This window comes from Pogonomyrmex barbatus, unplaced genomic scaffold (assembly GCF_055798465.1).
Source record: "Pogonomyrmex barbatus isolate J1 unplaced genomic scaffold, ASM5579846v1 scaffold6, whole genome shotgun sequence".
Taxonomy (NCBI): Eukaryota; Metazoa; Arthropoda; class Insecta; order Hymenoptera; family Formicidae; genus Pogonomyrmex; species Pogonomyrmex barbatus.
Genome location: NW_028297160.1, coordinates 5,843,957 through 5,858,245, shown reverse-complemented (window position 1 = coordinate 5,858,245; position 14,289 = coordinate 5,843,957). Strand labels below are relative to the sequence as shown.

The 14,289-nt window shown below is 32.1% G+C and overlaps 4 protein-coding genes across 11 annotated transcripts in view; 3 read left to right on the top strand and 1 right to left on the bottom strand.

The window, feature by feature from the left end:
• The window catches only part of LOC105424189 (uncharacterized), a 130,294-nt gene extending 128,095 nt beyond the window's left edge, over positions 1-2,199 (top strand). For all 3 annotated transcript variants that reach the window (XM_089082495.1, XM_089082493.1, XM_089082494.1), the window contains one exon: positions 211-2,199. The gene's annotated coding sequence lies outside the window, so the exon portion shown is untranslated. The remainder of the gene's footprint in view (positions 1-210) is intronic.
• A 1,189-nt stretch (positions 2,200-3,388) lies between these two features.
• LOC105424190 (uncharacterized) lies at positions 3,389-5,833 on the top strand. 3 transcript variants are annotated; one of them, XM_089082513.1, is made up of 5 exons: positions 3,389-3,574; positions 4,071-4,343; positions 4,462-4,779; positions 4,835-5,254; positions 5,325-5,833. In XM_089082513.1, exons 2-5 carry the CDS (start codon positions 4,266-4,268, stop codon positions 5,541-5,543), a joined length of 1,035 nt encoding a protein of 344 aa, XP_088938639.1. In that variant the 5' UTR covers positions 3,389-3,574; positions 4,071-4,265; the 3' UTR covers positions 5,544-5,833. The 3 variants fall into 3 exon arrangements, with proteins under 3 accessions (XP_088938639.1, XP_088938638.1, XP_088938637.1); XM_089082512.1 differs by having other exon boundaries at positions 3,871-4,343; XM_089082511.1 differs by having other exon boundaries at positions 3,735-4,343.
• A 1,245-nt stretch (positions 5,834-7,078) lies between these two features.
• LOC105424191 (uncharacterized) lies at positions 7,079-9,941 on the top strand. 4 transcript variants are annotated; one of them, XM_089082510.1, is made up of 5 exons: positions 7,079-7,534; positions 8,314-8,438; positions 8,572-8,895; positions 8,966-9,382; positions 9,453-9,941. In XM_089082510.1, the coding sequence occupies exons 1-5, from the start codon at positions 7,501-7,503 to the stop codon at positions 9,669-9,671; spliced, it is 1,119 nt and encodes a 372-aa protein (XP_088938636.1). In that variant the 5' UTR covers positions 7,079-7,500; the 3' UTR covers positions 9,672-9,941. The 4 variants fall into 4 exon arrangements, with proteins under 4 accessions (XP_088938636.1, XP_088938635.1, XP_088938634.1 ...); XM_089082509.1 differs by having other exon boundaries at positions 7,084-7,534; positions 8,058-8,438; XM_089082508.1 differs by having other exon boundaries at positions 7,084-7,643; positions 8,058-8,438.
• A 15-nt stretch (positions 9,942-9,956) lies between these two features.
• On the bottom strand, positions 9,957-12,753 carry LOC105424192 (uncharacterized). Its single transcript, XM_011634288.3, has 3 exons — positions 11,892-12,753; positions 10,704-10,813; positions 9,957-10,599 (listed from the first exon to the last, which is right to left on the bottom strand). Exons 1-3 carry the CDS (start codon positions 12,249-12,251, stop codon positions 10,434-10,436), a joined length of 636 nt encoding a protein of 211 aa, XP_011632590.2. The 5' UTR covers positions 12,252-12,753; the 3' UTR covers positions 9,957-10,433.
• Between the last annotated feature and the right edge of the window lie 1,536 nt (positions 12,754-14,289).

Sequence of the window (14,289 nt, the reverse complement as noted above, 5' to 3'; positions counted from 1 at the left end):
TTTTTAATTTGTAATTTTATTATATTATTTTTTAAATCATTTTAATCGTAGATCTTCATTCATTTTTTTTTTTTTTTAGAAAAGAGGTTAATATTACGAATAGTCGATGTACGTTCAAAGATTTGCTTGACGTATGTCTACATAAAATTATTTTCCATCATTCATTTTTATGAGTGATTTATTATAATCAATGTTCTTTTCTTGTTGCAGACGTAATGATTGATGTCGATGAAACATAGGATATATATCGACACTCGCGGGAATCGTCGTCCTCGCAAACTTCGGTCTAAATTAATTTTATCTCGTACTCTATGTAAGATATGTCCTGTGTATAGACAACCTAATTGCCATTCCTGTTCTCCCGCTTCGCATCGACGTCCGAGCCAAGCCTCTGCCGTACGATATCTATACATATTTATTTTGATCCTCGATAAGCAAGTAAAAGTATACGGCGAACTCATTTGGGGTTCCTCTACCTATATGTGGGTAGTTCAGGGTATCGAAACTTGATCTTACATTAGACACTTGGTACTTATTAAGATTCATGTGATTGAAAAAAAGTAAGGAAATAATGTGTCTCACTGAAATATATAGGAAAACGCTTTTCTCTCGGTTTTATGTTCACTGTTAGTACCGAACACGGCTGTGGAACATATTGGAGGAACAAATGATTTTAAATTGATTTTAACGCCACATAAGGAATTCCAACGTGCTTTAACAAACACGTGGCTATTTATTTGCTATCTTATAGAAGATTTCGACGTTGTATTGTCCCAACAGTTTTTATAATCGTATAGATTTATTTTATAATCAGTGCTGTCCAGAATTTATAGTTTTGGGCTTGAAATTAATGTCGATCTTCCTGCCTATTGGTTTCCTACTCTTCACTTTGTAACTATCTTTTTATAACGTGCAATGATGGATCTCAAGAACTAATCTTTGACGTATGTCAATCCTGTTTAAAAGTATATTATTATTATTATTATTATAAGATATTTATTATAGATTATATAATATATTTTATAATAATTATTAAAAATACAGGAATATATAAAATAATACGTAAAAAAATAAAATAATAAATAAAATTTTATATATATGTTCTAAGTATACAATATCATATATATCAATATATGTATATAGTATATCACATATATACACTTCAGAAATTTCTAATAATCTTAAATTAATTTCTCTGAAATTGATCATTGCACATTGTAAACAAACAGCTACGAAGGGAAAAATAGAAAAGGCAATAATACGAATAGACGATATGTATTAATTCTAAGCCTAAAATTATGTACAAATCCTGAATAACACTGTTTTACATAGTTGTACGTTAAAGTATTTAATCACCTGTTCAATTGGTACTTATTCTTTTTTGAATCTACTGTTACGATACGGAAATTCGACATAAAATCAGCTTCATGACCAGCAGGAAGTATATTTTTTACAAAAATTACACGCGAGGTCCAAACACAGACAACTGGGGAAAACAATTACGATTCTCATTCAGGTATTCCGAGATTAGGATATGATTGTGTCAAGCTGAAAGCGATGTTTGTACAGTCGACGATAATTTATCAGTCCAATTGTACGATTTAGTTAGCGGCTAAGACTAGATTAAGAATTGCGGGTCACATTAAGTTTAGCCGTTAAGTTAGGCAAGTCGCGACTAACGTCAACAGGTTTACATTTAATAAATCGAAGGAGAATAAGACGTAAAAAAAAATACTATTACCGATTTAGAATAGATGACATAAGTGCGATTTAACGTCTCACACACACACATACACACACAGGCCAGCATTTTATTTTATTTCTCAGATTCTAAGGTACAAAATAGTACTTTTTACCTTTCACTTCGTATATCAATAAGTCGCAATGTATATGTTTATATATGGACATTTGTAAATAAGGTATACGGGCTCGTCGTGAGTGAATCTACTGTTACAATGGAATCCGACTGGATTCTATTCGACACATTGGAATTTATACATTTCTCGGTTGTATAAAAAGATATGCAAGATTTGTATTTTAATTTATCTGAAAAACTGTATTTATTATGTAAAACACATTCCACAACAAGTGATCAATGTGAGTGCGCGATCGATTTGTGTGGGATTTTATTGCAATTATAAATTTACCTAGACGCTAAACGAAACGAAACAAATGTAAATAAAAGCTTTTTTGCGAAGACTTACGCTTGTCTTACTTTCGAATGAGATTTTAATTACATACGCACATCGAAGTACACGTAAAATATACTCCTGAGTTTTATACTTTTTTTTTATAAAGAAATGGATTTTAGTTGAAATACGCCTTTACAGGTTGTTGTGTTCACGATATTATTAATTTATCAAGATAGCATAAGTTAGGGCAATTTTATAACGCATGCTATCAGAATTTATAATCTGACAGACATTACGCAAAAATATTTCCGAATTTAGGTTTCCTATAAACAAATTTTATATTGTAACATATAAATATAATTGTGTTAGTTATGTATGTGCGCATATTTATATGATTTTGTTTTATTATACTACTTCTTTCCATCTTTATTCTCCATTTCAATCTTTAAATTTTTTTCATACAATTATTTCTAAAATATATTTATCGATATTATATTTGATACTTTGATTTTATTATTACTATTTCGGTTTTAAAACTTCTGACTAATCACTGCGATCGTATTAGAATTATGATGTCATAAGCTGAGAACTGACACAAAATTGCACCTAATTTGCAAATAGAGAGATATTTGACTAATACAATACTTTGAGATGGTTTTAAGACATTTGTGAAAATAAATGGCTACTATTCTTTCTTCTCCCCTTATAATCGTAAAAGGCACTTGAAATGAAGTTTACTCAGATAGAAAAACACACAATTTAACAACTGAAAAAAGTGAAAAATATGCTTTTACATATAAAATTCGAAAGTAACTTTAGCTGCTATCCATTTCTACGAATTTGGTAAATACGAGACAAGTCACATCTGTACGATTAAACGCATAACAAAATTAGGTGCAATAACAAATTTCATTATTGGCATGTCACTTGATATAAAGATAGAAATAAGGATAGGAATAAGATGAACAAGAATGAATAAGCTTCTAATTTTTACCGCGACGTTATGTCGCTATCGTCAACGCAGAGTTCCTAGCTGAGTCAAGAGCCTTAAAACGTCTTTCGACGTTAGCCGATGCCCTACTTCTATCCTCTTCAATCTTTTGATCTTAGATTTCTTTCGCTCATTGCTTTATGTACACTCTGTTGCCACTCCTACCTTGATTTTCCCCTCTTCTGTCTTCCCAGAGGCTGCCATTCTAGAACCTACTTGAATAGTCTTGTCTCTTGCATTCGCACGTGTACCGTACCACGTACGTTTTAATTCCATTCTTTCTACGTTCTTCATTATAGTTCCTTCGACTCCCATTTGTTGATTTATTATTTCATTCCTACTTTTTGACTTTATGTGAAATAATGGACAATAGTTGTAATATCACAAGTATTTTTTATTTAAAAACTATTTTAATTTAAAATTTTTTTAAATTTTATAAAATTTGATTTTGGTAAGTATTTTATATGAAAAATTCTTATTTTAATAACAAAAAGTTTAGCCAATATTAAACATAAAATAATTAAATATATATTATTACAGATAAATATTAATAAATTAGATACTTTGAAAGTATATTATTTCTTAGCAGAGTTTATGTAATTTGTTTTCAGCTGTGAATCACAAATATATCCCACTCTACTCTTTAACTCGCTAGCTAATGCCTCGTATTTATCAAACAATGATAAAGTCCATTAGCAAGATAAGTTATATAAATTCATATACACATCATTCTCATCTTTATTCTAGAATTGGTTACATTTATAGTTAATTCGTTACCTTATAACATCAATCTATGCACTGTTGATATAAATAGTGACTGATACAAATAAATAGTGTCATTTAAGATAAGATATTAAATAAATTGCATTTTAATTGCGACGCTCATAAAATCAGGAAAAAAAATATAAGTCAAAATGTGTACTACATTGAGTGAAGTGAATGATCAGTTCACAGAAGAAGTGTTAATAAATATCCTCTCCAAGAAAAACAATGGGAAAAAAGTGCAACTAACAGATTGGAATTTTCATGAGGCATCTAATAAAGGTGACAATTACTTATCACGTGTCTACACGGGCAAAGTGAGTGGTGTCATCGATGGCAATCCAAAGCAACATGTAGAAGCGAATATTGTCGTGAAGTCAATGCCAAGAAATTCTGGATTAAGAAAGACTCTCAGATGTGACGAATTCTTCTATAACGAAATCATTTTTTATACAGAGGCAAGATTATGACAGATTCGTACTTTCCTCTCTGGAACTTATCTAATTGTATATTTGTTTAGAAAAAAAATTATATCAATCATTTGTGTAATTAGATAAATTGTCCTCCTAATTTTAGATCGCCTCCAGATTTGAAAACTTTTTGGCAGAAAAGGGACAAAGCGATTTGTTATGCATTCCACATTACATAATCTCGTCTACAGATAGCGAAAACGGTTTTCTAGTCTTAGAAGATGGCTCTTCCTTAGGATTTCGTAAAGTATCGCGACAAAATGTTTTCGATTGGGCGGAATGTATAGCGGTTTTGAAGACATTATCCAGATTCCATGCGATCTCCTTTGCATACAAAGACCAAAGAAAGGAAGAATTCGCAAAAATGACAAATTCCTTAAAAGAAACCCTCTTCGGTCACTGGGATTGGTACAAAGGTTATCACGTAAGTTACAGCAAAATATTAAGACTTTCATAAAATTAAAGCAGTCTTTTTGCAGGAAAAGGTACAAGTTCTAATTAAAGAGATATTAGCTATCGAATGTCCCAACAGCAAAGCTGAGAAACGATATAATTCTTACAAATTCGGTACTCTTTACGAAAAATGCGCAGAATTCTGCAAAAGAAAAGATGCTCCTACATCTGTCATAATCGAGGGCGATTGTTGGCCACCAAACTTTTTAATCCGCGACATTGGACAAAATCAAAAGCAGGCGTTGATGCTCGACTTCCAGATTGCTCGTTGCGCGAGTCCTATTTTAGATCTATCGTTCCTGATTTATTCTTGTACCTTAAAATCATTTCGTGATCAACATTTTGACGATGTGTTAAAAATCTATCACTCGGAGTTGAGCGATACCATCAAATTACTTGGGTCCGATCCAGAAAAAATCTATCCATGGGATCAATTTATGAAAGAGGTATAAAAAAAAACATTTTATGATTTAATTCTTCTTAGGTAACGAAAGACAATAGTGATATTAATTACAGGTACAGGAACAGTTCGGATTTGGTGTGTTTGCCGCACTTGAAGCCATTCCATTAACTCTCATAGATGTATCAGAATCATTCTCCATAGAAACTGTTGTTGAGGGTAATAATGCGGTAGATTGCGGTGACTTGATGTCGTTCTCTACCATCAAAACAGCAAACGACAGACAAAGAATATCGGATGTAATAGTTCATGCTGTTGAGAAAGGATATATATAATACGAAAAAACTTCATCATAAAATCACATTATTTATGATGACAAAGATATTCGATATCAATAAGCATGCTATTCCATGTCTTATCAAAACTTTAAGTACATTCTTATCAGTACATGATTCGATACAATTTAGAATATTTGTGGCGATGCTTCTAATAAGAATAATCTATGTTATTATCTAAATAAATAATATATTTAATTTTCTATAGAGAAATTCTTGTACAAAGCGATTCTCGAATGTTAGTTATTCCTCTGATCAAAATATATTTTCTTTGCATATCTTTGTATCAATTTTGTTGTATCAATTTTAAAAAATGTGATAATCGATTCATAATATTCACATATAACTGTTATGTTTCTGAGAAATATTAACAATGATAAAAATCTCTAGTTACAGTAATATTACATAATATTATGTTTATATTATGGATTTGATATTATGCATTGGAAGCTTATACAATATATTTCTAACGGACGGTTTTTTATTCATTTTGTGTATGTTGCTGTCAATTTTCAAGTTTCTTAGAATATTGTATGATTTTTATAATTCAATGCGATAGCAATACACATGTTATTCCATGTCTTATCAAAACTTTAAGTACATTCTTATCAGTACATGATTACGAGGAAACATGCTATATCCTCGGCAAGAGAAAAGTCAATAAGAATCAGAATATCTCATTGATGCGTGCAAACATTTATATATCATTAATGATATAATCGTTTCGACAATGGAAATTAGAAAGAATTAATTCAATTTTCCATCTCGAGAAGTAAAAAGAAAGGATCCAACATTCGTTATTTTTACAATCATTATACAGCATACAATCTATTAATGGCAAATCAAATACAATCTATTTTTGACTTTTTCAGAATCCAACTCGACTCTCCAAATCGTGATTAACATAATCAATAATTAACTTGTCAAACATCTATATTATTTTATTAACTTAAAGATTAATTTTTTATTTCATAATTTCATAGGAAGAAAGCTTAGATTAAGCACAGCACATTGACTGATTAAGTGAATCTGTCTGTTTCATGATTCATTGCTAAATGGGCAAGTTTATCTTTTTATGTCACTTTTTATGTTGAACCTATGAACTTTTAGTATAAACATAAGAAGCAATAATGCTGTAACTAGATATTTAAAATAAAAGATAATATTAACAGATAATTCTTAATTAAAATTTCATTTGTCGAAGACTCACACATATTGCTGATGTGCGAATCTTTCTAATCTTCTTCAAAAATAAAAAGAAATGATAAATTTTCAAATAGTGTATACTTCCTCGTATTATAAAAATTTAAGATAAAGCATATTATTTTCTCAACATTAACTTTAATAACTTTGGCTCAACTTACTATCTTTTAAATCCTAGGACAAAAAGATAAAAAGTAAATTGAACTTAAGAAATTAAAACTAATTTACATCATTAAAAATGAACATAAGACATTGTACTATCTGAGAAAGTGTCTCCCTGATAAGAAAACATATATATTAAATTATATGACGAACTTTTGCATGAAACTTTTAATCTGTAATTAAATGCCTCCACTCTTTTTTTTTACATGGTCTTACATAATCTTCTAAAGAAATCTTTTTTTTATATATATATATTTGTGGCATTTTGGTGATTCGTTTATCTTTTTAAAGTTGTATGTATCACTCTTAACATCGAACAATGCATAAGGTTATGTTTCCACAATGTAGAATGTTGAAAGTTTGCACACGCAATTTACAACGTGTAGAAGAATGGAGAGAGAACGATACGGCGAGTTCGTGAAGTTCAATCACGTTCCTCCCCGTGGCTTTTCATAATTGCTTGTTGTCACTTAACTCATCCCCTCTATGCAAACTCGACTGATATTCGTCCTGAATATCCCTTCTCTCTTGCAATGGAAAATTCTGCCTGGCGTAGTGCTACGTGGCAGATCAATGCGTGAGGACTATTTACATGCGATATACATTAATCGAGCAGCCTTTTCACGGTAATCGAACGCGCATCTGCAGCGAAGACCAGCTGATGTGAACGATTTTTTTCTTCTCTCTCGAGACGCGAAAAGCGACACGCGAAAAGCGTAAATTTGTATATCAAATGTAAGCTCTCATTGTGCTATCAGGCTGTAAATATTCTGAAACAACAAGAACCTTTTATCATAAATCATAGATTTTATCGCGGAGAAAGGAGGAATATTTAAGAATTTAATATCGTAACAAATTACAACTCGATAAGATAACGATTACACATATAAACCGCTCGCAACAGTTTCTCCGGCCTATTAATATTCCAGTGTCGCGCGCCCTCGCAGTTGTTACGTTCATTAACTTTAATGAGAGATATTTTTTACGGTTACCTGTATCAAAGATTGTGCAATCGACGGATAAAGCGGCATAAGTGCATCGTTAAAATTCTTTATGTTAACATAAAATATTAAATTTGTTTAATTCAAGTATTGATACTTCATATAGTATTTAATATCTTGGTGTTTAGTATTTTTGATCAAATTTCAGTATTGTGAAAGTATTATTTTGAATTTCGTAAACTCTTATTTCATTCAAACGTCAAAAGTGGAATAAATCATGAGTCAGACTGTTAACTTGAGCGACGTGAGTGACAAGTTTACAGAAGAAGTGCTGACAGATATTCTCTGTAAAGCGGCTAACGGGAAAAAGGTGCAGCTGACAGATTGGAGTTTTGGCGAGGGATTTGCCAAGGGTGACAGTTACTTGTCGACTGTCAACAAAGGCATACTCTATGGTGTTACAGATGACAATCTAAAGCAACAGGTGCAAGTTAATTTCGTCGTAAAGTCAATTCCAAAAAATGTTGGCAGAAGAAACACCTTCAGAAGTGGTGAATTTTTTTCCAATGAAATCATATTCTATACAAAGGTAAAAATTTATAAGATTTTTATTTTTTACAATTGAATATGCATGTGATTTTTGACAAAAAAAAAAGATTTTTTTCCTCTCCTTCCCTCTGATTGTAAGTAATAAATGTTTTAATCTCAAACAACTGTTACAGATTGTTCCCAAGTTTAAAAAATTCCTAGCAGACAAAGGACAGAGTGATCTGCTTCGCATACCTCGTTATTTGGCTTCTTACATGGACGGTGAAAATGATTTTATAGTCATGGAAGATGTCTCTATCTTTGGATTTGGACCCGCATCCAGACAAAGCTGTCTGGATTGGTCAGAATGTGTTGTGATCTTAAAAACCTTGGCCAAATTTCACGCAATTTCATTTGCATACAGAGACCAAAAAAAAGAAGAATTTTTAGAACTCACAAGTTATTTGAAAGAAACCTATTTTGGTGATGACCACTGGAATTGGTATCAAAGATTTCATGTAAGTGTGATATTATTTTGCATTTTATGCAATTATAAAATAATAATTTTCTTTTCTTTTCTTCTCGCAGGAAAAAGTGATGAATATAACAAAACATGCGTTAATGATGGAATATCCCAACAGTAAAGCCGAAAAACAATTCAATTCTTACAAATTTGGTACATTGTACGACAAGTGCTCAGACTTATGTGAAAGAAGAGACTCTCCAACGTCCGTTATAGCCGCGGGTGATTGTTGGGCCCCGAATTTTCTAGTCCGAGACACTGGAAATGAAAAAGAAGCATTAATATTAGATTTTCAGCTTGCACGTTGCGCTAATCCTGTCACAGATCTATCGTTTTTGATTTATTCTTGTACTCAGAAGCCATTTCGAGATCAGTATTATGATGAAATATTGAAAGTCTATCATTCCGAATTGAGCAGTGCCATTAAATCTCTCGGATCTGATCCGGACAAGATTTATCCGTGGGATTTATTTATGAAAGATGTAAAATGTTCATTTTATGTGTACAAAATTTTGAGAAGAATTCGTATTAACACGTCGATGTCGATTGCAGGTGAAGGAGTATTTCATAGTTGGGTTAGTGTTTGCTACAGAATCGATTCCATTTTGTCTACTGGATCCATCTCAGTCATTCGACTTAGATGCTATTATTAAGGGCAACGATGCGGTAAATATCGCTGACGTATGGACACTATCTAACATCGAAACCTCGAGTGGAAGGCGAAGATTAGCAGATGCAATTGTTCATGCAGTGGAGAATGGATATTTATGAAAATGGAAATTTATACATAATTAATTTGTATTATAGAGAATTATAAGAAGCATGATCATCTTAATAAAACGATAATTATTAAGAATTATTAAAATAGTATTATTAAGCTTTAATATGATGCGACTTCGCTTTTATATATATTTATATCTCAAAATGTATGCTTATAATGCTCTGTTATGGCATATTTGTCATTTATATCATATTATAATGATATTGCCTGAAATAAAATTTTCTGCACGATTCTTATTAAATGTGTAGAATTAAATAAAATAGAGGCGATCCATGTCTTTTTATATAATTTTAATTATAACAACGTAGATTAATTAAAATATAATATCTGTATAAGAGTAGAGAGATATAGCCACCCATAACTCTTTATTAGCTCGCGGATGATATATCTAAACTTTTGTGTTATCACATAGTAATATTAACAGGGTGGAGAGTGTTGGTAGAAATATCTTGTATTTTTTTCTTTTGCTTTCTTTTTAGGAAAAGTACATCTATCGCTGACAAGCACAGTACGTTAATGATAAGTGCATCACAGATGCATATTTGATGTTAAATTCTTGCTGCACAAAGCAAATAACTTTTAAAACGCTGAGAAATGCCGTAATCGGTCTCGCTGATATAGTTCTCTTACGTACCTACCTCAAGAGATCGCGATGAAGTTGGATGTTATGAAAATCACATGTCGAGAACATTACACGGATGACATACATATATATAATAGCAACGCGATGTATTTCACTATGAGATATATGTCTATGCATTCTGATGCTGAGCATTGACCGTCACAACGTTACTCGCATCGAAAACAGTCGTGTCTTCGTCGTCTTCCTCTTCCAGTGGCAACGGTCGCATCTCGACGTCTTGCCTGTGCGTGAGGACACCATACTTTCGAACCAATTGGGCGCGTGTTTTACTTAACCTATTGATAAAAATAAAGCAAAAAGATTGTTAAACTGTACACTAAATATTTATATCATGACAATTCATTTTCATTGTTCATATAATTATTTATTAAAATCATACCTAAAACTACGGAACACGATGTAGGCCATGACAAGGATGCTTAGTCCCACGAAGACTAAGAAACCACGTACAAGAGCACCAGTGTTGAAGGATGTATGGCTCTCGCTGGACTGTCGCAACAAAATGTCATAATCAATAACAATAATATTACAAGAATTGAAGACAACAATGTAACATAGTCTTAATGTACATAATTTATAAAGCAGTCTTTGCATTTTTTAAATTTACAGGATTCCTAACAAATGTTTGACTATATTTTATAAATATATTTTATAATTTATTTTAATTTTATTAATATATTATATTTATTAACATATGAATTGTGTGGACATAAATTTCATAAATATCTTTCTTCCATATATAACAATGAGTATTAAATATTAATCTATTAAAATGTTACAATTAATTGCTACATCAATGCAGCATAATACATGCATTTTAAATAAGTAATATAACATTGTTATTTGCTATATACTGTAATTACCCATTATAATTAGTACCAATTGCTCAGTAATATAATCAAAATACAAATTATCTTACTGTTTTTCCTCTGATCAATGATAAAGTATAATAAATGTCAACAAAAATTGTTCCCATGCATAATAAGCTAATAATTAATTTTTTTACTTATTAATCTCATATGCTATTTATTCTTATACGACACGTGTGAAAAATTTTTTTATTAACTGTGATTTAAAACAAAAACAGAATAGCACAGGAACAATTCTTGTTCTCAGAAATTCAATTCAAGATACTCATAAAATACTCAAGGTATATGTCCTTATCATTGTCACTGAACTGTATCAAAACCTTTTTTTTCTCTTTTGTCAATTTAAAATATATTTATCTCATTTCAAGTATGAATATATATTAATTCAATTATAAAAAACTTATTTGCAATATATTAGAAACAAGTTTCAGAAGATCAGTAACAGGTTATTTGTACTCTGCGTGTTTACATCCTATAAAATTGTTTACGAAGTGTCGAAAATACAGAAATAAACTTTTATCCTTAAAGAATTCTCGTGTAGAAAAATTTTATTCTACATTCTCGTGTCTCATCTTTTCATGCGGAACCATCTTCCGGATGTACTCCGAATCGCATGGGATGTCCGTTCAACCCATGTCAGGGAAATGAAGTCGCGGCTGCCGCGGGATTTACGATCCCGATCTGACGAAAGTACGAACCTCGTTGGACGTGCCCGGGGTGTGTGCAGTTTTATTCGCGGCCGTATCCGGCAACAGTGGCTTCGAGGTTATGCTCTCGTGCGTCCTGTTGCCGTCAACCGCCGGCTTCTTCGCGTCCGCGGACGGCGCGGCTGCGTTCCTCTGGCCATCCTTATCGCCGATAGGCTTTTCGTTGGCTCCGGCATCCTCGTTGACGGGAACCACCGCCTTCCCGTCCCCATCCGGCAGCGGCGGCGGCGGCGGCGGCGGCGGCGCGTCCCGCTTTTCCCGGAAACTCCCATCGCAAACTGCGGTCTGCGCCAGCAGGAAGATCAGCAGGAATATGAAGAACTTCAGCTTCTGGATCTTCGACCGTGTCATCGTGCCGTGTCATTTAAACGGCAGCGGCGATGGCAACGGCGACTATGGCAATGACGACGATACGAGACGACGACACAGCGACTACTCTCGCGGTCTCTTTTTTTTTACGACGCGGCGATATGACGTTTCGGCGCGTTCTCCATGTTGCGCGCACGATTAAATCTCACTGAACGTCCTCCTCTCGTCACGCTTCCTCCTTACGGACCAGCTGTTTCGTGCGAGGCGGCCTTCGGACAATTCCGTGTCGTCCTCGCGTGCGATACCACGCGCGTACGCACATGTCGCGCCGCGTCGCGTTCGTTAATCGTGGCCCGTTGCGCATTAAGCTTCGTCCAGCCAGCCCACAGTCGTGAGTGCATGTGTACGTATGCCCGCGCGCCTATCACGATGCACCGAGATATAATAACGCGACAAGACGTCATGATCCCTGCGCGTGTATACACACGCGTCTAAACTTTTTCAGCGGTTTCGATCAAACTCCGATTAATTTTATCGATGATTAATTCATTGATCTAATATCCACATCATTTTATTAAATAGGCGTAATAAGTAATTAGTAATTAAACATGTGTAAAAATGATGATTGGAGAGGTAATGAATATCCTGGTAAAATATTTTTCATAAAAGAAAATATATATATATAAACAAACATCTAGTTTATTAAGCAATAATTAAGAAAAAGAAAAGTCTATTAGACGAACACAAAGATGTTAAATTAATAGCATTTAATAACCAAGAACATTAAGTTTGTCATTTTCATGTATTAAATGCTATTAATGTAATATCTTTTGTACTTATTTAATTAACTTTTCTTTTTCTTAATTTATACATATATAATTATATGTATGAACATTTTATAATTTATAATTGTTTTGCCTCTCTCTTATATAATCTCTGTCCGTACAGAAAAAATAATAAGAAATATAATTGAGGAATATTTAGAAAAATGAGTTTTACATTGTTTTTTCTTATAAAAAATAAAATTACGATTTTGCCAAAATATTTCTTGAAATTAATTGCGTAGTTATCAATATTTTATAAAAAAATCAATATTTTTACATGTATTTTTTTAAATATTTATATAATAACGAATCACAAATTTTATATAAGAGTTCGTCACATAATTTCATAAATATCTTTCATATAATTTCATAAATATTGTTAAAAATCTAAATTATTACTATTAAAATCTATTATTTTATTATAATTAGAAAATAATTTTTTTTCTTTTATATATAGAAAGCTAGCTAGCTTAAATTAGAGACCACAAACTAGAAATTTTGCAGAGAACAAATCTGTCAATTGAATAATAATTAATTAAATTAAAGTTTTAGTTGAAGTAATCTTTTATTCCATTTGCAATTCTAATATATTTTTATGCTGTGATGGATAAAACACACGTCTGCTATTTACTTGTTTTTCAAATCTTTTTTTTCTTTTTCAATGGATACTTTTCAATGGACGTCAGAGTAATTAATAGTCAAGTTGATCGTTAATCGTACGACCTCAATCGCGAGATGATTGCCAGCACAAATAAGATGCTATCATCAACGAGATCTCGTTGTTTTAACTTTTAGAATCAGATCTAAATGGGATAGTTGTAAATTCTTTGTAAACTCTTCCAAGAACTGATGTGACGATTGGAAGCGAACAAATTTGATTCTTTTGGGAATATCTCAGACAGATGCATGCTGTTCGCTTTTGAAACTCTGACGAAATCCTACTGTGTTTTTCTCCTGTCTCTTGACTATTATTATGTCCCTCTTGAATATCATTTCTTTCTAGAAAACTTCTTTTTAACGAAATAAATGAGAATATTGCAGGTGTATTTTGGTAGTCAAAAATGACTTGTCAAATGGAATATTTAGTTTTTCATGCAAAATAATTACCTACCCTAGGCATGGACAAAAATGAATCGTGGACGGAAAAAATTGTGTTCCTAGTTTTCAAAACAAATAAAAACACATAATTGATTAAATAATTACAATCTAAGAAAATTTTATATGTATTATCCGAGATAAATATAAATATATTATTT

Coding starts and splice junctions, on each gene's coding strand:
- LOC105424190 (XM_089082512.1), top strand. CDS start 4,038: ATGTGTACTACATTGAGTGAAGTGAATGATCAGTTCACAGAAGAAGTG. Junction 4,780..4,834: donor ATTGGTACAAAGGTTATCAC/GTAAGTTACAGC, acceptor GTCTTTTTGCAG/GAAAAGGTACAAGTTCTAAT. Junction 5,255..5,324: donor GGGATCAATTTATGAAAGAG/GTATAAAAAAAA, acceptor TATTAATTACAG/GTACAGGAACAGTTCGGATT.
- LOC105424191 (XM_089082509.1), top strand. CDS start 8,127: ATGAGTCAGACTGTTAACTTGAGCGACGTGAGTGACAAGTTTACAGAA. Junction 8,896..8,965: donor ATTGGTATCAAAGATTTCAT/GTAAGTGTGATA, acceptor TTCTTCTCGCAG/GAAAAAGTGATGAATATAAC. Junction 9,383..9,452: donor GGGATTTATTTATGAAAGAT/GTAAAATGTTCA, acceptor TGTCGATTGCAG/GTGAAGGAGTATTTCATAGT.
- LOC105424192 (XM_011634288.3), bottom strand. CDS start 12,251: ATGACACGGTCGAAGATCCAGAAGCTGAAGTTCTTCATATTCCTGCTG. Junction 10,814..11,891: donor CCCCGGGCACGTCCAACGAG/GTTCGTACTTTC, acceptor TTGTTGCGACAG/TCCAGCGAGAGCCATACATC. Junction 10,600..10,703: donor ATCGTGTTCCGTAGTTTTAG/GTATGATTTTAA, acceptor TTTTATCAATAG/GTTAAGTAAAACACGCGCCC.